The sequence below is a fragment of the Palaemon carinicauda genome, chromosome 7, assembly GCF_036898095.1.
Source record: "Palaemon carinicauda isolate YSFRI2023 chromosome 7, ASM3689809v2, whole genome shotgun sequence".
Lineage (NCBI taxonomy): Eukaryota > Metazoa > Arthropoda > Malacostraca > Decapoda > Palaemonidae > Palaemon > Palaemon carinicauda.
In genome coordinates this window covers 170188272-170213655 of record NC_090731.1, presented here as the reverse complement: position 1 = coordinate 170213655, position 25384 = coordinate 170188272, and the positions used below count along the sequence as shown (strand labels likewise).

General features: G+C 34.3%; 1 protein-coding gene across 1 annotated transcript in view; it reads left to right on the top strand.

Moving 5' to 3' along the window:
• LOC137644655 (transient receptor potential cation channel trpm-like) overlaps positions 1 to 25384 on the top strand; it is a 97434-nt gene that overhangs the window by 40466 nt on the left and 31584 nt on the right. Inside the window, 13 exon segments of the mRNA XM_068377606.1 lie at positions 6567 to 6732; positions 7069 to 7282; positions 7495 to 7666; positions 13463 to 13593; positions 14048 to 14204; positions 16566 to 16707; positions 17486 to 17657; positions 18973 to 19103; positions 19237 to 19364; positions 20197 to 20398; positions 21205 to 21394; positions 21683 to 21894; positions 23499 to 23687. Coding sequence (XP_068233707.1) covers positions 6567 to 6732; positions 7069 to 7282; positions 7495 to 7666; positions 13463 to 13593; positions 14048 to 14204; positions 16566 to 16707; positions 17486 to 17657; positions 18973 to 19103; positions 19237 to 19364; positions 20197 to 20398; positions 21205 to 21394; positions 21683 to 21894; positions 23499 to 23687 — 2206 coding nt within the window.

Here is a 25384-nt window from a genome sequence, read left to right as displayed (position 1 = left end):
GGGTCTTTGCAATATTACTTTCTTTATCCTCTTCTTTGTCTACATCTTTTCCCACTTGTATGTGGGGTCGATGTTTCTGGCCAGCGTTCTCCATCTACCTCTGTCCCACACCTCATCACCGGTTAATCCCTTTGATCGAAGGTCATCCTTGATACAGTCCATCCATCTTGGCTTTCTTTATATCCTTCTATTATACCTCTATTCCAGGTTCCTTTCTTCCCTCTTGGTGTCTAGCCTCTTCCAACTTCTTCCTCATAATGTAAATCTTTTGAGAGTTAACCCTAGATGCACTGGGGTGATGACTGGCCTCACGGGCCCCAGCTCCGGGCTATATATCCTAAATCCATAAATTAAATTCCTTGAAGTGAACATGATTTTGCACAAATTAAATTCTGGCTGCCCATAAGCCCATGCAGATAAGACTGATAATTGTCTATAATAACAAATCACTTCTAGAATTACCTTCTTGAGTAACCTATCTCTCTCTCTCTCTCTCTCTCTCTCTCTCTCTCTCTCTCTCTCTCTCTCTCTCTCTCTCTCTCTCTCTCTCTCTCTCAAGTTTATCACCACGCCCTTCTTGTTAGTATATTTATAGTTTAAAATGTCAAGCCTTAGAAACCTCTTACAATGGAATTCGTTTAACTTAGGGAAATATCCTACATCCCGAAAGGGGAATTATGAAGGATAAGTTCCTCGGAAGATTCAGTTATCATTTATAAATTCCCTTTTGATTTTGCGTTCCACAGTGCTATACAGTAATATATATATATATATATATATATATATATATATATATATATATATATATATATATATATTATATATATATATATATAATATAATATATATATTATATATAATATAAATATATGAAATATATATATATATATATATATATATATAATATATATAATGTATATATAATATCCATATATATAATATATATATATATATATATATATATATATATATATATATATATATTTGTGTGAAGCAATGGAGTCGAAACATGCTTAACCTTAATGAATATGGAGATAAACATATCTTAGAGGTATTTGTGATATATATATATATATATATATATATATATATATATATATATATATATATATATATATATATATATATATATATCTTCGTTTATTGAAAACAAGGATTTAGAATGAAAATAGTAAAATGGCCTTAATTACATCACATATGAGCGTTCTTTGACAAATTATGAAAAGGCAAATTCTATTTCCTTTTTAAGATGTATGAAGTATCTTAACCCATCCTATGTCTTCCTACAGGGTTGGGTCCACCCTCCCACCTTAAAATCCTATAAATTCCTATTTCACTTTAGGTCAGGAATAAATAAAAAGCATTATTTTATCCCTCTTCATTTTCTAAGAAAGACGCAGTCCTTTGAGTTTTGGATACAATACCAAAATTTAACTACTTTAGCATGCCTATTGTATTAATACAACTTTAGAATTAGTGTAATTTAGAAGTAGTTCATTTTAGCATCTGAGGTTAAAGTGACGACATGGCCTACCTACTACCCCAAGTTGTCCTAAAATATGGGATAATCCTTAATACAAAATCCCACTTATCTAATTATGCATATCAGGTTGCTTGCCCTAACTCCTTATCCTTATCGTAGATAAATCCGTAAGTTAAGTGGGTAGGTGTGGTTTCGATTTATGCACTGAAAATAAGAGGTTTTTTTTCATTGTTTATTCTACGTCTATAATGTATAGTCATGCTCTTGTTTTATCATTCCTTTACGGAAGGCATTTTAAGGAATTGTATTCTCTATCCGATTTACAAGTATTTTTATATTCTCTATTCGTTTTATAAGTATTGTTTCATTCTCACCCAATTTACAAGCATTGTCCCATTCTCTACCCGATTTACATGCATTGTCCCATTTTCTACTCAATTTAGAAGCATTGTCCCATTCTCTACCCAATTTACAAGCATTGTCCCATTCTCTACCTGATTTACAAGTATTGCCTCATTCTGTACCTGATTTACATGTATTGTTTCATTCTTTACCCGATTTACAAGCATCGTCTCATTCTTTACCCGATTTACATGCATTGTCCCATTCTCTACCTGATTTACAAGCATTGTCTCATTCTATACCCTATTTACATGTATTGTCTCATTCTCTACCCGAATTACATGCATTATACCCATTCGACACCCGATTTACGAGTATTGCCTCATTCTTTACCCAAATTACAAGCATTGTCTCATTCTCTACCCGATTTACAAGCATTGTCCCATTCTCTACCCTATTTACAAGCATTGTTCCATTCTCTACTCAATTTACAAGTATTGCCTCATTCTTTACCCAAATTACAAGCATTGTCTCATTCTCTACCTGATTTACATGCATTGTCCCATTCTCTACCCGATTTACAAGCATTGTCCCATTCTCTACCCTATTTACAAGCATTGTTCCATTCTCTTCTCAATTTACAAGTATTGCCTCATTCTTTACCCGATTTACAAGCATTGTCCCATTCTCTACCCTATTTACAAGCATTGTTCCATTCTCTACTCAATTTACAAGCATTGTCTCATTCTCTACCCGATTTACAAGCATTGTCCCATTCTCTACCCTATTTACAAGCATTGTTCTATTCTCTACTCAATTTACAAGTATTGCCTCATTCTTTACCCAAATTACAAGCATTGTCTCATTCTCTACCCGATTTACAAGCATTGTCCCATTCTCTACCCTATTTACAAGCATTGTTCTATTCTCTACTCAATTTACAAGTATTGCCTCATTTTTTACCCAAATTACAAGCATTGTCTCATTCTCTACCCGATTTACAAGCATTGTCCCATTCTCTACCCTATTTACAAGCATTGTTCCATTCTCTACTCAATTTACAAGTATTGCCTCATTCTTTACCCAAATTACAAGCATTGTCTCATTCTCTACCTGATTTACATGCATTGTCCCATTCTCTACCCGATTTACAAGCATTGTCCCATTCTCTACCCGATTTACAAGCATTGTTCCATTCTCTACTCAATTTACAAGTATTGCCTCATTCTTTACCCAAATTAGAAGCATTGTCTCATTCTCTACCTGATTTACATGCATTGTCCCATTCTCTACCCGATTTACAAGCATTGTCCCATTCTCTACCCTATTTACAAGCATTGTTCCATTCTCTACCCTATTTACAAGCATTGTCCCATTCTCTACCCTATTTACAAGCATTGTTCCATTCTCTTCTCAATTTACAAGTATTGCCTCATTCTTTACCCGATTTACAAGCATTGTCCCATTCTCTACCCTATTTACAAGCATTGTCCCATTCTCTACCCTATTTACAAGCATTGTCCCATTCTCTACCCTATTTACAAGCATTGTCCCATTCTCTACCCTATTTACAAGCATTGTTCCATTCTCTTCTCAATTTACAAGTATTGCCTCATTCTTTACCCGATTTACAAGCATTGTCCCATTCTCTACTCAATTTACAAGCATTGTTCATTCTCTACTTAATTTACAAGCATTGTCCATTCTCTACCTGATTTACAAGCAGTCTCATTTTTTTTACCTTATTTACATGTATTGTTTCTTTCTTTACCTGATTTACAAACATTGTCCCATTCTCTACCCGATTTACATGCATTATCCCATTCTCTACCCGATTTACAAGCATTGTCTCATTCTTTACCTGATTTACAAGTACTGTATTGTCTGTATTCTGCCCAATTTACAAGCATTGTCCCATTTTCGACCTGATTTACAAGCATTGTTTCATTCTTTACCTGACATACATATATTGTATCATTCTTTACCTGATTTGCAAGTATTGTCTCTTTTCTGCCCGATTTACAGCATTGTCCCATTCTCTACCCGATATACATGTATTGTTTCATTCTTTACCCGATTTACAAGCATTGTTCCATTCTCTACCCGATTTACAACCATTGTTCCATTCTCTACTCAATTTACAAGTATTACCTCATTCTTTACGTGATTTACAAGCATTGTCCCATTCTCTACCCGATTTACATGCATTGTCCCATTCTCTACCCGATTTACAAGCATTGTCCCTTTCTTTACCTGATATACATGTAATGTTTCATTCTTTACCTGATTTATAAGTATTGTCTCTTTTCTGCCCGATTTAAAAGCATTGCCCCATTCTTTACCCAACTTACAAGTATTTTGTAACTGCCTTGTTTCTTTAGATCATAGAAACCAATCATAATTCAGTTATATAAGTGTGGTTATTTGATGTAATCCTTAGAACTAATTATTTACTTGATTTCGATACTGGAGGATTATATTTACCCATCTTTTATAATAATTTCCATTTAATAACCTCTAAAACAGGTGTTTTATCTAAGCCATTTATTCTCTTGTAATAATTATATAAGGAGATTTAAACTAGCGAATCGTGAGAGGCTGACAAGGACCAAGAAAAAACCTGCTTGGTATGAGGGGTGAAGATTGCCATGTGTCGTATCAAGATATACGTCCCCTGATATTATGCGATATCCTTAAGAAAAATTTCAAGGATACTCGCGCCAGGAGTTAGAATTCTGGAGGCCTATGGTCAATTCTCTGGGAGTATCACTGTAGCCAAATATCCCTTAGAAAGCTGCTAATAGGAAGCTTCTATCAGGACGACATGGCCATCTCACCCAAAAATAGATTTTTCGCTTTGCTTTAAAATTCATTTATTATTCTTTAATTGAATCTTCAGTCTATTTGCACTAGACAAAGCTCATTAAGTGTATTTGTTCTTTCATAAACTGCTTTCCCCTTATTCTTGAATAACCAGAGGATAGCATTAACTCGGGAGCTTGCAATAAGAGACTGAATAATCTGTAGAAATGAAAAATAATTCAAAGTTGAACCTCTGTGTTCTTTCACCCTTATGTAAACCTGTATGCGTATCTGGCCCATATAGTCTGAATTTTTATTCAAGAATTTTTTCTCCTTTACTTTTCACACGAGTACATTTTTGTTTAAAATTTTGTAACATTGAAGCTATTTAACTTTACGACAATAGATTTTTATAAGCATCGTGCAATTTTTCGCCATTTCGCTTGAACGTATTTTTACTCTTTATTTGCAGGGTATAGGTACATTTTTATGTATGTCAGTCAGTTACTGTACCAGAAATGAATAATCTCTAATCTGTATTGACTGAAATATGGATAATTTGTTTTACCTCAGAAACTTGGAATGATTTTTTATTGTTATTGATCACAGAAACTTGGCATAATTTTACAGCTATTGACCCAAGAAACTTGGCATAATTTTTTACTGTTATTGACCACAGAAACTTGCCATAATTTTTACTGTTATTGACTACAGAAACTTAGCATAATTTTACAGCTATTGATCCCCAGAAATTTGGCATAATTTTTTACTGTTATTGACCACAGAAACTTGGCATAATTTTTTACTGTTATTGACCACAGAAACTTGGCATAATTTTTACTGTTATTGACTACAGAAACTTAGCATAATTTTACAGCTATTGATCCCCAGAAATTTGGCATAATTTTTTACTGTTATTGACCACAGAAACTTGGCATAATTTTTTACTGTTATTGACCACAGAAACTTGGCATAATTTTTACTGTTATTGACTACAGAAACTTAGCATAATTTTACAGCTATTGATCCCCAGAAACTTGGCATAATTTTTTACTCTTATTGACCACAGAAACCTGGCATAATTTTTACTGCTATCAACAGAAGGATGGAAGACACGTCTTGATAAATATATCTTTTATATAGGTTACCCAAAGTTTTAAGGATTTAAAGCTGACTTACATTAGCACTTCACTCTACTTAGAGGCATCTTTTCACCCCAAGAAAAATGCTGCAAGCATAGAAAAGGCAGAATTATGGAATGTCTTACTAGTATATATTTCCCTCTGGGGAATTTAGCATAAAAATCTGCTTGTAGAATGCACAAGCTCCTCTAAAGGTCTTTCTTATTCATTTCGTAGTTAGCAACCATCACACAAGACTTACTGCATTAGGAAAGCATACTCATGCTTCTTAGAAATTTAATTAAATTTACGCTTCTCGGCTTTTGCAACTCTTTTTATGTTAAGGTTCACTCTCATTATAGAATTGAGACTCGTATATCAACATAGATTTAGTTGTAGTATAGTTCTCTTAATTAATTTTCCATGGTTGTACTGTACTGATAAGGTATCATAATGTTCAATGTACAGAGTGAAGAAAAGTTTCGTAAATTCTTATGTTGGTTAATATTTACTTTGGTAATGTGACATATGGTAATATGATAAACCCCTTTTTAATTTACAAAGTATCTGTTATATTTAACTTGATAAATTACAGCAAAAATCAAAATTATGTCGTATATGATATTCGTAATCCTAAAGTTTATAATTTCATGCCAAAAGCTGTAGCTGAACACACTATTAAAACTGCCGATTTATTTGGCTCTATTGAACATGAAGTTGTTTTTCGCTTTATTGTATTGTTCTTGTTCTTTATTTTGTGATAAGAGAACATTCACCCCATTTAAGCAGTGTTATAAAACCCTTTTATATATCCTTAGATGTTGCTGCGGCCAGCTATGGCAGTGCCATCGAGATGGGTCTCCTGCCACTCTTCGTCACGGAGAGGAGTTACATTGGAGTCCCTCCAGACATACCCAGCTCCTTCCTACAGACGCCTATGGCACTCTAGAATTCCAAGGAGGTGCACATCCGACCAAGGCACAGGTTCGTATTTGTCAGTTCGCGACAATTTCTGTATTCAGAACAGTGCCATAAATTGTCACTATCAATTCACATCCAACCAAGGCAACTGATAATTTCTGTATTTAGAACAGTGCCATAAATTGTCACTATCAATTCACATCCAACCTAGGCAACTGATAATTTCTGTATTTAGAACAGTGCCATGAATCATCACTATTAAGATCTGTTATTTCATTCGACTTACAAAAAAATCTTGGGTTGTAGCAGTTCTGTAGTTATAACTCATAGATTATATTCTTTCCTTTTTTATGAGAGAACCACTGTAGTACTCTTGACCTTTTCCTGTGGTCCTTGCAGTACGTGAGGCTGGCACACGACACACAACCAGAGAGCATACTGCAACTACTGACGGTAGAATGGGGGATGGATTTGCCGAAGCTTTTGATCACTGTGCAGGGAGGCAAAACCAACTTCGATTTGCAACCAAAATTAAAGAAGGTTATAAGAAAAGGTTTACTCAAAGCTGCTAAAACTACTGGCGCATGGGTTTTTACAGCTGGCACAAATACTGGTTGGTTATTTTCTGATAATTTTTAGGTTACTTAGATCATTCATATTACATACTATTCTGAAATATCAAGGTGAAAGACGTATGTTTATTTATTAGATTTTCTAAGAGGATGTTGTTATTAGTAGCAATGTAGATTTCTTATTGTCCCTCTTTGACATATCTCAAAATGTTTATGTATAGATTCTTCTGTAATACCTATTTTTTTACAACAGGAGTTACAAGGCACGTCGGCGAGGCTTTGGTCTCTGAGAGCTCACTGCGAGAACGCGGAGGTCGGGTTGTTAGTGTGGGAATTGCTCCTTGGGGCATAATTGAGAGACGAACCGATCTACTTGGTCGCAACAGAGATGTTCCATATCACCCTCTCATATCTCCAAAGTCAAGGTACAATATGAAGGTGATGTATAACCAGTCAGAATTTTCCATCATAATCATACTCTTGCTTTGTGAGCCTCTACTCATCTTCATATCCTTTGATGAGTGATTGATCTGCGGAGTTATGTGCAACGAGTTTTCTTGAGCTTTTTTATACTTTATTTTCTGGATGAGTAATAAGTCATCTTTACATATTATTATGCACATTTTAATAACAAGTTTGATACTGCTGGGTGGGTACATCTATGCTAGTTTAGTTTGAAAGCAACCTTGTTATTATTGAAGCTTTCACGTCACATTTTTTCATGGTCTCTGTAATGCCCACTTGTCTTTGTCTTGTGCACTTCCAAGTTCAAATTCCATTATGATGCAGGTCTTCACCTGTCACTTTTACATGATTTTCAATGCCTTCCTTTTGATCTTTGTCATGAAAATTCCGTATCTTTCCAAGTTAACTGGTCCCCTCACAGATTCAAACCATATCTCAATTTGAGTTCACACTGGTTGTTACTACCTATATCTGCATCCTCGATTGCCCTCCAGTCATGAATCTAGGCATATTTTAATCACACCACATCGAAGATTTTAAGATGACAATGTCCAGGTCCTTTGCTCTGCTATTAACATCACTTCTTAATTCAAATACGTTACTTAGCATGCACGTTGCTGGGTCATCCGCTTGCAGCAAGTTATACTTTTTGAGCTTAGCGCATTGATTGAGTACTTACAAACTAGCACTATGAGCATCACCAGGAAACTCCTTTTTTTTTTTTTTGCAAAGCAAATGCATGAATCTCTTATTTTTGCTTTTGGAATACAAAATAGTTTGCTTAGCAAATTTTTTGTACTTTGGTAAACTAATTTTCAGAATTGCCATATTTTTTTTAACCTAATTTTTCTTTATAAAGGCAGATGTCTTACATCTAACTGTTGGGTTTTTAGTAATAAACTTCACAATATATTTCCTGCTTAATTGTTTAGAATGTTCATGAGTAAATTAGATCAGTCACCTTTGTCTCAAGCGAGTCTTTCATCTTGGCTAAGCATCTCGAACCTTGCTGGCTCTTTTCAAGTTTTTTTTTTATATTGGGGAAAAATTTTCTCAAAAATTTGTGGATCGCATTCTGGAGCGTTTGATCTCCAAGCATGCTATGGTAAAATTTGTGGGCTTCCAGGCCTGTTGACAATAAAATACTAGAGATTTTGGATTAGTTACATGTATTTTCTTAACATATTGATAAATGACATACGAAATATAATTATAGATTAGTTTTAGTTTCCCAGTTATAACACAAACATACCATTAATTACAATGTTGCTGAAGTTTTCTTTGTATATCTACAAATTACAGTCGCACATCAAATCTTCTGATACACACACTAAATTGTGAATATTTTTGTTGAATTTCAGAAGAGAAATCATAAATCAATAATTCATGAACATGTAAAGATATATCATCATCTCCTAATGTCTAAAGGCATTACTGTATTCCAAACTTTCCATTACCTTCTGAAGATCTTAGAACTTTAATAAAGTTTTTCAGCTTGAACTGTTAAGACCATAAGGTCACTCAATATGATTCTAACTCATTGTGCTCCTCAAAGAGCTCTTAACAAACTTTGAGGGAAGATAATGATCTCGCTCATGATTACGATGACACTGGTAAGGTTAACACCAACTGAAATGCTCCTGCAACATTTGGATAAAGCTCCAACATTTTGATTTCCACCATGTGCAGGTAGATTTCATGGATGCCTTGAGATTACTATAATTCATTTGATGACGAGAATGTATTGCAAAATTACCTGTAGTCCAGAATCCTTTCTTCGTTCAGATCCTTTTGGTAGAATTACTTCAGCTTCTCAATCCTGTCAATTTTTGTGATGGATGGATTTTGCAGACAGTCAGTTGATGTGAGGAGAGGGATTAAATCAGAATGGAACCTGTTTCTTATGGCAAATAGAAATAGACTGCCTCAAAAATGAAATGCATCTTAGAATTTTATTTGCTATTTAGTATAGTATTGTATCATTCTGTGCCTTCTCATCCAAATTCCTGGATGTTTTCCTAGGACATTTTTCAACGAATTCAACATAATTGAATGGCCTATATGGTAGCCACATTCCAGAACTCTTTGAACTGTTCATCATTTCTCTACTTGCTGATCTATGAAATCATTACTTGTACACATACTTGAATAGATGCTGTAGCAATGTTAAGAGTTTTACTTTTTAGATGGTTTGATACAGTGTGAGACGACTTAAAAATATCGTTCAGTACTCTGAGTCATGTGTGATTGTATTCACAGTTTTCACAATTCCAATAATATTATCTCCTAGAGTTCTGCCATTGTCAAACAGAGTTGACCACTTGGTCATGGAAAGTGAATGCAAAGTTGAAAGTGACAGTGAAAAGGTTTGAAATTTTACAAGTACAGTATGTTGCATGATGCCCCTGTCTTCAAGGTATTATTGTGTGTGTATATGTGTGTGGGTGTAATATATTCTGCATCTATTTATCTATCTACCATGGCACTTCCCCGAGTTTTTGGAGGTAGCCAACATCCAAAAAGAAACAAAAAGGAATTTTCCTCTTGTTCCTCCTTGCCTGATGAGGGACTCGGCCGAGGTTGGTTGGTACTGGTACGGTCCCACAGCCCACACTCCCCTCTCTTCCATCACAAAGAAAGCTTCGTATGCTGACTCCCCTACATTTATATACCATAATATATATTACATTTTATATATAATATATTAATTTGTGTGTATTGTATATATACGTATACAAATGTAATACACACACAGGTACTCCTCACTGAACATACACTTTGTTAGGGACCTCTAGACGGCACTGTGCCCTTTTATGACTTACAGTATTTTACGTTTCATGACAATCTTGAAGTTAGAACGTAGAGAGCACGCTGGTATATTTTTATGTTGGTGGTATTTTCTATTTCTGTATCATGGGGAATCGTATGGTTTTTTAAAATACAGTACTGTACTGTAGTTTATATCAAGTTTGAGTTCCTAATTGACCCTACTGAGACCGAAACTTTTCAATAACTTAATTCTCTTGATATCAGATTACCACTAAATTAACATAACACCCTTATATAAAGCTCATGAATCTATGTAGGCCTATACTGCATGTATAAAACCTATGCATCAGTATTACTATTAGTACGTACATATATTATGAGTACAGTAGAATTTAGAGTGACTGCTCGTATGGTTAGAGAAAGAGAGAGAGAGATATTTAGCTGTGATTTCACACATAAATAAGCAAATGTTCACACCGAACAGGTAATGATTCGTCGTCAATATAAGTTGACTTTCAGTACTATGTATATCAAGCCATGTTTTTTTGGCATATGCATGTAAGATATATTATCAGCTAAAACTTATATTAGTCATATTAGTCAGCTTTTGGCTGTAAGGATCTTTTTTTTTATTGTTGAGTAATTTTCCAATTACGATTATTTTAGCAGGTTAGAAAATTGCTTATATTGGATGAATAGATTGATATACAGCAATTGTATATGTGCTCTAATTAGAATGTTATCCGAATATCTCTCTCTCTCTCTCTCTCTCTCTCTCTCTCTCTCTCTCTCTCTCTCTCTCTCTCTCTCTCTCTCTCTCTCTCTCCATTGTTTTATTTTCCTCCAGCACTACCGAAGCTGATGCCTGGCAGTTCGTAAGCAGCCGGGTCTGGCCGAGGTTCAACACAAGGTAGTCCTTATCAATTTCTTCGCTGAGATTGTGCGCATGTCCGTGTTACCTCTAAGTCAGCTTACTATTGAAAATGGATGTAAATAGTGTGTTAATTTTAGTTCATATACTGTAGTGGTTGGCGTTTTTTAATTAAAAGTAAATATATTTATTTAATCTGTTAAGCCATGTGAGAGAGAGAGAGCGCGAGACTTTTGTTAAATAGAGTGTAGATTTTATTTCATATATCGTTGTGGTTGGCGTTTTTTAATTAAAATTAAATACGTTTGTTTAATATGAGAGCGAGACTTGAACGTTGTTTTGTTTAGTGTAAAGGTACGATTATAAAAGAAATAAAAAGGGAATTTGTTGTTAAAATGCACCAAAAACTAGTTTAAAAAACTCAAACTATTATGGTTTACGTTTCTTTATTTTTTTCGTTTGCTATACGTTGTGTGCTTTGATTTTTTCATTTGCTAAATGTTGTCTGCTAAAACTATTATATTAGAAAGTGAAGGACATTATTTTCTAAGCATAGCCTACTAGCAAAAGTGTATGCATGTAGGCTTACAGTATAAACTTTATTTCATATATTTCTTTGCCACTTTTTTCAAAGAAACATTAAAAAGTTGAGTTTATTATGGGGTTTATTGCATTCGCAAACACCAAGTTGTGCTAGTTGAAAACTTTATTATCATACATTGTAGTTCTTAGATTACGGCAAAAGTCTTGTGGTTGGGTCATTTCCTTGCACTGGTGCTAATTTCAAGATAGCCCTAAAAAGGAGTATCAAGTTTATTTGAATGCCACTTTCAAGGAAACCATATGAAATATGTCTTTTAAGACATTATGAATGAGTTGGGATATAATACTCCATTAGCAATATTGTTCACTTTATGTGACATGTAAATAAGAGAATATATATGTAACCTACTTACTGCCAGCGATGTACAAAAAGAAGACTGAGGTACTGTATTATGCACTTTGAGGTGCCAGCAGTGAGAGGGCCTTCGATGACTGACGAATCACTTAGTGACTGGGTAACGCTTGTACAACCTAGTTGCACCTTATATCTGTGTGTGTGTTAGTAGAGAGGATATTCTGATCAAATATTTTTTTCTGATAATGAAAAAAAAAAGATATAGGTAACATAATAAAGACATTTGTACATTCTTATTACAGGTAAGTGGTCTCAATAGACAAAAGTCAAGCACCTTACTTGAAAGAATAGTTTTTTAATGCTTGAAAATTTATAGGGATACATAGTAAGGATTAAAGGAAATTTTAACCTTACAATTGCAGGGCATATCCTAAAAGGGTAGAGGGTAAGTTAAGAACTAAGTTGAATTTGGCCTGAAAATTTTTCTAATGTTTTGAAACATCATAATTAAAACATGCAAATAACCTGGAGGGTAGATTGATGAATAATGATCCTGGTCTTTTTCTCGAAATTCAACTTTTTACTTCTTGTGTTCCCCAAGAATTTGGTGTTTAAAGGTTTCCAAAGGTTTCTTAAGAATAGCAAAGGCAAGGGACAAGACAGTGTCCTAGGAACTGACCATAGAGACATGTAATCAGTGGCCAACCCCCCTCTCCATCAAGCTAGGACCGTGGAGAGCCAGGCAATTGCTGCTAATGACTCGGCAGTAGATCTATAGGCTCCCCCCAAACCCTCCCTAGCTTACAAGGATGGTGAGGTTGCAGACACAAGCTACTATCAAGCATGAGAGGGTCTTGAACTCCCGTTCAGTGGATTGACAAGCAGGGATATTTCCAATTGGCTGTTTTTAAAATGATTCATTTTGATAGAATATTACATGTCTAGTTTTCCTGTTTCTTTAAATATGCTGAATTTTTCATCCCTATCCACTGAATTTATATATAGAAAAATGAAGGAAATAAGGGATACTAAGCTGAATCTGTACAAGTTTTCAAGAATGTACTTGTAATAAGGATTTATTCAAAGTGGGATACATGTACTGAAGATAAAACATCAATGCCATATACCCGAAGTAGTGTGGTACTGTACTAACATTCCCTATACAGTATAGAATTGATCATGTACTGTGATTTAGATGGATTTTTTTTTTCATTGCAGGTTTGTGGCACTGAATAGTCATCACACCACCTTTCTTTTGGTGGATAATGGAACAACAGGAAAATATGGGCCTGAATTGATTCTCCGTAGAAAACTAGAACATTATATATCAAAACAAAGAATAGAAACACGTAAGTTGGTTGTCAGGTGATGTTTTATGATAATAATTTTAGTAAGTTAAGAATATTTATTTGTAACAAGACTTTGTCATTCCTTCAAGTACACGGGTGTTTTATTTGTAATAAGACTTTTTCAACTCTCAAAAATACGGGTGTTTATAATGTAGGTTTTGCCTCATTGTTTGAGATCGAAATGGTTTTCTCTGTTTTAGTGTCCATATTAGTGATTCAAATTTGTTTTCTATGTATGTAGAACCTGCTGTAGTGTGGCAGTGGTTTATATCATAAAGCATGTGATAATTCTTTTCAATGTACATTATAGCATTGTCTCAGTAACCAATTTTATGCTCTATACCTATTCAATAGTAGGAAATACTGTTGATTTAGGTAACTTTGAACTGAAGTACATACAGAATTAGTAAGAAGTGTTTATATAAACAAAATTTGCATGTTTTTCCCTTTGTAGGTGGTGGTTTAGCTACTCCAGTTGTGTGCGTAATGATAGAGGGGGGACCACAGACGATAAGGCAAGTGCTAGAATATGTCACCGACTCTCCACCAGTCCCTGTTATTGTTTGCGATGGAACAGGAAGAGCTGCAGACATATTAGCATTTGTTCATAAGTAAGTTGAGAAAAAGTCTGTTCTGTATTGTAAGAAAATTGGAAGTACGTTAGCATTGTTTGCAAACAATAATAACTTTTTTTCTTACTAACATGTAAATCATTCACTCTGCTAATAGTTATCCTAGAGATGGTTATTCTTGTAAAAGGTGAAGTTTACATCTCCCAAGTAAATAAAATGCTGCTGGGTAAGAGCTATTTCTTTATATAGCTCGCAGCTACTGATACATTTTCTTTTACATACTTTGCACATGATGAGTTTTTATAAAGTATTAATTTATCATAGTTTTTCTTTCTCCAGAGCTATTTCTTTATATAGCTCGCTGCTAACCATGCATTTTCTTCTACATGCTTTGCATATGATGAGTTTTTATATTAATTTATCATAGTTTTCCTTTCTCCTTTTGATTAAGTCATTATGCATTGTTCCATTTTAGTTTTTATAGCAACAGGTGACGATATTTTAATTATAGATTTTTAATACGTAGGCAAAAGATTTAGACAACAATTTTTGGTTCTGGACATGAGACAGGTAATTTCTATGGACGGTTATTTGGTATTTTATATCATAGGCAGTTTGGTTGTGTCATTATGCATTCATAATAAGATGCCTTTAGCAAATTTTATATTTTTTCAATCTGCATTTAATTTTAGCACAGCTATTTAGCTCTTCTCAAAAGAATATCTGTATTTTTGTATATGTGTATGCTAAAAGTATTGTTGTAGGTATGCAATAGTTAGCTAATCTGTATCAATAATGATGTTGTGTGTTTTTTACTATTTTGTGATCAGGTATGAAATTTATTTGCTGTGGTCTTATATACAAGGCTTGCAGCAATTTCAGGACGTCCATTAAGAAATACTAATTTTTGTATAGGAAAAGTGGCAGACTGATAATTTATCAAAAGAGATGTGTATCGATAGTTCTTGATCCCAAGTGTTATCAGACAGATATAAGCATACTGTCTTACACCTAAGGTGGAAGAGAAAATGGAAGGAAATTAAGCCCAGATATTATTGAGATGCATGTGTGGGGTGACAAGAAGAGATAAGATACGGAATGAGGTAATTAGGGGTACCACAGGAGTTAGAAAACTATCAGATAAGATCCAAGAAAGTAGAATGAGGTTGTGTGGTGAGAAGAGATGAACAGTATATTGGGAGTAGAGTGATGGAAATGGAGGTACAGGGAACGAGAAGGAGAGGGAGACTAAAGCGAAGGTGGATGGACTGTATCAAGGATGACCTTCGATCAAAGGGATTAACCGGTGATGAAGTGTGAGACAGAGGTAGATGGAGAACGCTGGCCAGAAACATCGACCCCACATAAAAGTGGGAAAAGATGCAGACAAAGAAAGAATGTTTGATTTTTTTCACCTTCCAATTTATCCGAAAGAGGGTCGCTTTGTCCCGGCAAGGAATGGCAACACCTGGTAATGTAAGAAATGTTGACTTAGGTTCTTTTAGCGGTGGGGTCGTATATAGTGTTTGGAATGTGATATCTGAAGCATAAGTAATATTTCATGCTTCCTCTCCTTCAAAGAGTCACAGAAGGATGATGATTACTAAGGCTGAGGTACATTCATAAGTGAATTTAGTGTTGATTTTCTAATGGCAGTAAAGTATGTTTCCTTAAGAAAGATTGAACATGAACAAACAGCTACCCTGCTAGAGATAGATTCCTTGAATCACTTACAGATCATAGAACTGAAGTGAGTAGACCCAAGACACTAGAAGGAAATGTGTTTAAAGTTAGCTGCCCTTCCTTGTTATGACTGTTATCTTTGAGGAAGATGAAGTGACACGTGGATCCCAATAGCAAGCTGATATTTTTTCTCACATTAACCTCATGAAGACCAGAGGGAACCAACGTCTTTCAACACAGAGAATGAATACGATTTGGATGTCCCTTAATGATGCAAGACTGTGCTCTGATTTGCATAAGTTCAAAAATGCATTTACAGGTTTGAAAATGCATTTACAGTCTTGGGAAATTCAAAAATATTTTTTTTACTTTGAGGAAACCAAAAATTTAATGCTGATGTTTTTGTATGAAATAATGTACCCTTGATATTTTGTAGGAGTATTTATAATGCTTCGTGAATTAAAACTGTTTTTCACAGAAATATTTTTCTTTGAATTTAGAAATTTATGAACGTATTAAAAAGTGTCTATCCAACTTTTTTTTATGTTGGAAAGCAATTTAAAACCTTGTATGCATATGAGGTTTTTATTAGAGCCTAACATCTTTTATATTTATGCATGTAACCTTATGTCATTTGCTTATGCCTATGTGCAAGTTTTTACAGTACATGTATCTGCTTTATATATATCTTTCTAGTAATAAAATATTGTTTTTCAGGTATAGCACCAATGGTTTAGGCATGATTGAAGCCAATAGGGACAACATTTGCATGACATTAGAGAGAATATTCGATATTCGAGCGGCACAAGCGGAGAAGCTCTTTACAGAAGTCATTCAGTGTATGCGCAAAAGGGATCTTGTGAGTTCATATCTTCGTATGTATAGAGCTTTTTTAACTTCCATAGTTTTGCATATTTGGTATTAACCCTTTAACCCCCAAAGGATGTACTGGTACGTTTCACAAAACTCATCCCTTTACCTCCATGGACTTACTGGTACGTCCTTGCAAAAAAACTGCTTTATACAGGTTTTTGCATATTTTTGATAACTTTTTGAGAAACTTCAGGCATTTTCCCAAAGAAGGAGACCAACCTGACCTCTCTATGACAAAAATTAAGGCTGTTAGAGCAATTTAAAAAATATATTGCAAAATGTGCTTGAAAAAAAAAAACACCTGGGGGTTAAGGGTTGGAAAGTTCCAAATAGCTTGGGGGTAAAAGGGTTAAGTATTGTGCAGTTTATGATTTAGCTCTTAGTTTTTATTAGGGCTATTATATTTTACTAGCGTTATGAGCTCCATCAAGTGGGAAACATGGATTTGTAAAAACTGATAAAATTGTTTGATTTTGTACTTTTAGTAACGGAATTATTTTAAGTGATGTGTAACGTGCCGAGAGAAGGTTGTGAACTCAAAGGCAGTGTGAAGGCAGCTTTGAGTTCACAACCTTCTCTCGGCACGTTACATTGGTAGGTCACTCCGGGGTCACCAATGTAACGTGCCGAGAGAAGGTTGTGAACTCAAAGTTGCTTTCACACTGCCTTTGAGTTCACAACCTTCTCTCGGCATGTTACAGATGGGTGCCATTTCTCACTACTGCATATTCTTCCATTAATTGTATTTGCTATTCCATCTACAGATCACAGTCTTCCGATTAAAAGAGGGATCTGAACTAGATCAAAGTATTTTATCAGCACTACTTCATGCTCAGAGACTGAATCCCCCTGAACAACTGTCATTAGCCCTCACATGGAACAGGGTGGATATAGCCCGGTCCCACGTCTTTAACGAGGATGTTGAGTGGCCTTTAGGTATGTCTAGCAGAGGCTGACTTTTTGATATGGTGAATAAAAATGTCTAGCTTTTCCTACTTATTCCTTTTAATTTGAAGTTGATTTCCTTATTTATAGTGTTTGAATTTTTGGCAAAACAAGATTTAGGGTAGAAACCCTTTTTGATTTTGAGGTAAATATTAAATTAAATGCTTAAACTAGTAATGAATAGAATTTGATTTATAGAATTAATTATTTCTTTACTTACCTGATGTTCATATTGCTTCTCTCTCAAAGCTAGTTAAATGTTTTCATCTACCCTAAAACTAAAAAAATCCTTTTTCTTTTTCTTTCTGACTAATAGCCTTGCCCCTCTATAGTGGACTATTGATGTTATATAGCAGTGTATTGCAATACTTGTACATGTGTGCACCATATCTTCTTTGTCTCTCAGCCTTGAAATAAAAACTAGTTCAATAGCCTCTTGACATGGCTATTACAAGTAAAGAAAACAGGAAATATTTTCAGTTTTAGGGTTGACATCGACATTTAATCAGCTTCCAGAGTGAAACAACGTAAGCGTTGGGGAAGGTTCATAGAAATGAAAATTTTTGTCAATGTTATTATTTTGGAAAAAATACATTAATCAAGTTTTGTATGTAAATCATAGCTGCATCACCAGTGCTAATATCGTTTTTCACTTTTTCAATTTTTTTTTTTTAATCACTTGGGCACAAATCCTTTGGGAGGTGCTATAGATTCATCTCATAAATTGTACTTCCATAGGGCATGGATTACAGTACTATTGTATATTCCTTTTATTCTACTTTAAAAATACCAATATAAATGTATTCACAAAAATACAACTACTGTACTGGGTTTCATACCAACTCAACAGGTTCAAAATTAAAGTTTGGTTTACAGTGAACCAATGGATATGATAAAGCAGTATGTATGTGGGTAAAGGTATTAAAGTTGAAGTTGTGGATTGTTTGGATTTTTCAGTATTGCACCTGAAAGCTACACAAATTACAAGTATTTGAAGAAATACAAAAGCATTTGTATTATAATAATTACTTTATGTTTGCTCCAAAGTAACCCTATATAAAAGCAGATATACATTGAATTCCTACCTTAAGACCAGTAAAACAAAGCAGTATGTAAATTTTTTCTCTACATTGAAAATTGTGTTTTTGAATAGTTATGATGTATTTATTCCTTATTTATTCCTTCATTGTGCTTAATTTGAAAACTTTCTTGAGCACTTTCAAGTCTCAGGAACTAATTTTGATTGTTTAACTTAGATAAGAGTTTTGTTGTCATATTACATCATAAAAGTTTTTTTTTATTTCAGGAGCCTTAGAACAAGCTATGATGGACGCTTTAGTAAATGACAGAATTGAATTTGTAAAGCTTCTCTTGGAACAGGGTGTTACAATGAATAAGTTTTTAACTTTACAAAGGCTTGAGGAACTTTACAATTCAGTAAGTATCTAAAAAGAAACATTCGATTTTATGAAAAACAAAAACTTATCCTTTTATATGAATAAATTTCTAACAGCAAAATCTCTTTTATGAATTTTTATTAGATGAAAACTATTGTTTTTTATTATTCTAGAAACGGGGACCAGCAAATACACTGCGCTATATAATCCGAGATGTTAAAAAGACTGTTCCACGAGACTACCGATACACACTTGTAGATATTGGCCTTGTAATCAACAAGTTAATGGGTGGTGCATATAGGTTAGTATTGTTTTTTATATCTTTTTTCTAGTGATAAATATGTATTTGATAATGGTTTTTATGTGAGTGGAATTTTTCTTTTATATTAAATATGTATAAATTTCTCACATCGAGATCAAACCTTAGTAGCTACCAATCATACTAGCAGAGGTCCTATAAGATTATGACATTGTGTTAATTTTCATTATATATCGACTCATTATGGGTAATACAAGTTACAGAAAGTGCTATCAGTTAGGTCAGCTGGTGAGTAGCGAAGATGGGTAAAACTCGCTGATATGCAAGATAGGGTAAATCCATTAATTCTGTTAGCATTTAGGTTCCAACTTCTTCAAGTACCTCTGTAGTCATGAGTGATAACTACCTTGCATATCATTTGAAGAGACTACAGTTTTATCCCAATGTGAAATATAAATTTATTCCTATTGAACATGACATTATGTAGGGATATATGATTTTATAAGTAAATGTAAGCTGATGCAGTTAACAGTTTTGCCATTCAAGACCAATCACCAAGTAAGAACAAAATTATTGTATATTAATTATGGTGATGAAAATTTAGCCTGTAAGACACTTTCAGTTGAAAGTACAGTACTGTATTTCATTGATTTTGTAAGAGCCCTCTTTCTTACATATGACCACTCATCTGGTTTGGTTTTAGAATGAAGATATGTATCAATGCTGGTCAACTTGAGATCTGAAATTCTAAAGAAAATATTTTGTTCCTGGAATGTAGATTATCCACATTTTATAAAACTCTCCTTTTCTATTTAGGCATAGTACCTTTTATGTTCCAGGCGTGTATTTTTTCTAATACTTTTCATGTATACAGGTCTTTCTACACGCGCAGAAAGTTTCGATCAACGTATGAGAATTCTCTCTCTGTATCTCCTCGGCTCCATCGTAACAATAGCAGCATATTTCAGGCTGGGAAAAATATTCTTAAAAATGCCCAGAACTCGCCGAAATCGTACACTAGTCATGGAGATGTGCATTCAGATTTTGAATTTGATTATCCATTCAGTGAACTTCTGGTATGTGGATATAAGTTTGCTTTATTTACATGTTCCTGCATATAAGAAAATTATTGTATACAGAACAATATCTGGCATATGTGTTGTAAAAGATTTTAACTTTTGAATAGTCATAAAATATGTGTATATTTATAAGCTCTCATTGTCACAGAATTCTATGATCAATCTTCTTCTTCTTCTTCTTCTTTGTCTACATCTTTTCCCACTTCTATGTGGGGTCGATGTTTCTCCATCTACCTCTGTCCCACACCTCATCACCGGTTAATCCCTTTGATCGAAGGTCATCCTTGATACAGTCCACCCACCTTCGCTTTGGTCTCCCTCTCCTTCTCGTTCCCTGTACCTCCATTTCCATCACTCTCCTCCCAATATACTGTTCATCTCTTCTCATGACATGACCATACCACCTCAGTCTACTTTCTTGGATCTTATCTGATAGTTTTCTAACTCCTGTGGTACCCCTAATTACCTCATTCCGTATCTTATCTCTTTTTGTCACCCCACACATCCATCTTCTCTTCTGTTTTCTTTATTGCCCACGTCTCCGCTCCATACATCATTGCCTGTCTCACAACTGTCCTGTGTACTTTACCTTTCAACTTAACCCCTATTTTCCTGTCGCATAGTACTCCACGCACTTTTTTCCAATTCTTCCAATGTTATTATACAAATTATAATTTAGTTATTGTTGGTAGAAAATCAAGTGAATGATTAAAATGTTATAGTATTATATTTGATTTCATATAACTGTGCTGATTTTTGACAACAGTAGTAAAATTATTGAATGTATTTTCTTCATTTGGAAGGTCTGGGCTGTATTAACAAAAAGGCAGGGTATGGCTATGCTAATGTGGCATCATGGAGAAGAGGCCATTGCCAAAGCATTGATTGCTGCTAAGCTTTACAAAGCATTGGCACATGAAGCTGCTGATGATGATTTAGAAACTGAAGTGTATGAAGAGCTTAGAAGCTATGCAAAAGAATTTGAGACCCTAGGTGAGTATGAAGTGGAAAGAATGAGACCATGAAGATGATTTTGTACAGTAGTTAAGATATGCTTTCTAAATTAATAGGTGCCATATTTATTTAAATTCATGTTAATCTTTAATGCATTATTGCAAATGTTAGAACATGAAGCATAAATCTTTGAACTGAATCATTGAACGGAAGATTTATTCCATCACTCCTTAATTTTCAGTATTATCTGTAATACATTTTGGCTAATAGACACTATATCTTTAGAATACAGAATGGAATGACACTGAAATTTTACTCTCTCAACAGCATTAGAAGTATTAGACTACTGTTACCGCCAAGATGACGATCGAGCTCATCAACTTCTCACTTACGAACTGAAGAACTGGTCGAAACAAACATGCCTGTCTCTTGCAGTTGCAGTGAACCACAGAGCCCTTTTGTCACACCCATGTTGTCAAATACTACTTGCAGACTTGTGGCTTGGTGGTTTGCGCACAAGAAAAAATACTAATATCAAAGTAAGCACATTTATATCAACTTACAATTGATACATTGTATTGCTGATTTGTTTCAAATATTTAACCCTTTTACCCCCAAAGGACGTACTGGTACGTTTCCCAAAACTCATCCCTTTACCCCCTATGGACGTACCGGTACGTCCTTGCAAAAAACTGCTATTTAAATTTTTTTTTTCATATTTTTGATAATTTTTTGAGAAAATTCAGACATTTTCCTAGAGAATGAGACCAGCCTGACCTCTCTATGACAAAAATTAAGGCTGTTAGAGCAATTTTAAAAAAATATACTGCAAAATGTGTTTGAAAAAAAATAACCCCTGGGGGTTAAGGGTTGGAAATTTCCAAATAGCCTGGGGGTAAAAGGGTTAATGTATCCGTTCCATTGTTACCCTCGAGTATTTTGAGATGTTACATACAATTTCCCCAGTCAGTCCTTTGTCATAAAATCATGTTTTCTAACTTTGGGATATGCCATAGATCTGTGTTGAAAGTTTGCTTGCTTGAGGGTGCACCCAAGCACATGCTCTTTTATTTTTGTCATTTTTGTTTTCCAAAAGTTGTAGGACAGGCTAATTATGGAGTAAAACATACTTGGTGGTTTTTCAGAAAAATACCTGTCTTTTCATGGAATTTTATACCCGTTCTTATTTTCCATACTTTTGCATTATAATTTTAGATTAAATTTTTAATGGCATCCTCAAGTTGAAGTCCTCTGGGTCCTTTTTTGCTGTACAATGTGTATTTGTGTAACATGTTGACCTATTTTCTTCAAGATTTCTCATAGATATCTTTTTTGCAGTCTTTTTAGTAGTTTCTCATCTTGAAATTTCATGTCCCTAGAGTTGTTATGATGGAGTTGAGGGGATACACAGAGAAAAATGCCTTGATTATAATGATAAGTGCACATTTCCCAGTATAGAATCTCATAAGATTTAACCCTATATGCTTACCATCATTGAAAGATTTAGCACCTTTATCTTTTATCTACTATCTTTGCTATTCACATTAACTGTGGTAAGTGGATGATCCCTTAACAATTGGTTATTGTGGTATTTGATAACGAGGCCATAAGTCATCTCACCATACTCTGTCTACTCAATGAAATCGAAATATGTCTCGCACCGACAGCATAGGTACGAGTTCCAGTTTGGGAACAAGTGTTTTAAAGAAACTGAAATTGTGCCCTTACCTTTAATAGTCAGTCAAAAGTCAATCCTCATTTCAAAACATTAAGGCAACAATAATTGATGGAACCTCCCAAAGACTTGTTCGTTAAAAAGAGTACTGTATGCTTAAGGGCAATTCTTATAGTGTATAGGGGCCAGAGTCTTGATATATTGTTTTTGCCCAAGGGATCAATAGAGATGGACGTATGGCAATGAGTGGGCAAGGGAGAATATCCTTTCTGTCAGTCCATCAAACCCTTCATGTTAGTGCTTGGGAGTGGGTAAAAGCATGAAATTAACTGCTTACCAGAAAACTTGTCAGTTGGTATGTTGGAGATCTTTTTATACACCAAAGGGATTCCTCCTTGTGTCAAGTGTAAAACAATTCACTCTCTTAAAACCATTATTAATTTCATTTCAATTCATTTTTAATTACAGGTAATGTTAAGTCTACTCTTTCCGCCAATGATCCTCGTCTTGGGATTCCGAAGCCGGGAAGAACTCAAAACTATGCCTCAGACACGTGAAGAGCACCAATACGATGACCAAGGCAGATCATCCGACTCAGAAAGTGACACTGATTCGGATGATGATAACATGGACATGAGAAATGATCATGATCCAGAGGTAGGAAATTTTAGGAAATTTGTTGTTGTTTTTTACAGTTTTTATTTTTTTTAGATCTGTTTTATATAATTTTGTTTATTTTTGAGGAAAATCCACTTATCATCATAAGATAATTTAAAGGTAATGTACTGAGGAAGGTTTTGTTTTTACCGCTGTATTGTTGTTTGATAATGCTAATGATGCTGTATCTCTAATTGATACCCTTCTTGTCTGCAACATCCTCAGAACTGTATTTCTCTTTAGCACCTTTTTACTGTATGGTCATTTTTTTAACTCCCATTATTGAGGATGTCTTAGTAAAGAGAGTTGAATGCTATCAATTAAAGTATGATTGAGAATTATGATTACTTAATAATTACTAATAATTAAATTGCTGTTGGGAATTTCATACTTTCTGTAAATGCCATTGTGAATTGTATTTAGGCACAGAACTTGCCGTTACTTTTTTAACTAAACTTTATTTTGATTTCATATATTTAAGATGAGGCTCCTTGGCATTCTGAGAATAACAAAGTTAAATTAGTTAAAATTTATAATCAAGGCCCTTTGCATCAATAGGTGTAAGAGATGATGATGATGATGGTATAAAGGTTGTCACTGACTTGGTTGGTGAGTATTGGCGTGTCGTAACTTTATTAACTCCACAAAAGACAACTATCCTCTCTTTGTAATTCCCCTTAGACTTAAAGTTACTTTCTCACCTCGGCCATCATGAGAATCGAATATCAGTCGTGCCGTTTATGATGTAAAAGCTTGTCATATCATTATCAACTCCACAAAAGACAACTATTCTCTCTGTAATTTCCTTTGAACTAAACATTACTTCTCCCCTCGACCATTATGAGCATCGATTGCCTGCCATTATCATTGTTTACAAGCAATCTGTTAGTGTTTACAACATATAAACTTTAACACTGTGCTGTATATACTGTACTCTATTTCCATAAACAGTTGGCACTTGCGTCATATATTCCATAGGAAAATTTCTCCAACACCCTTTCCCCCCTAAAGAGAGATTTATCCAAATTTAAAGTGTTAAATCATCTTAAATCTTTACACAAATGTAAATGATTTTGGAGGGTAGACTTTAGTACATCTGATGTTAATTTATAACATGTTCAAAGAGTATTTTTAAATGTACTATTTTAGTTACCAAACAACAACGTTAACAAATTGTCATAAATTTTATTTAGATCTAAACTTTATTTCTATACTCACCTGACATTCATAATGCTTATTTTGATTGGTACAAATACTGTACAGTATAGGGATCTGTCCATTACTAGGACTTGTGTGGATAATATTATTAATTTTTTTTGTTTCTTTCTATATGACAAACTTTTTTTGGACATTAAGAAATATAGATCCATGCTTAATTTTGTCCTGAAGCATTTGTGTTTGAATCTTTCCGTTTCTGGTATTATATCTGATGTATTAAGATCGTTTAGTATCGAAAGACCTCCAGTAGTACGGTTATTTTCTGGAATTTGGACGGAGTTTTACAGTATTTGAAAGGGACGAGATTTTAACTGTTAAAAAATCTATCTCCTAAAGATATCATTACTAAAACACTTCCTAGTGGCAATAAGTTCAGGTAAATGCATAAGTGAATTACAAGCGTTGTTAAGGTAGGCTTTGGAGAACGCTATGATTTTGTCTCCTTTACCTTACTTTCTGCACTGCTTCGAAGCCTCTTG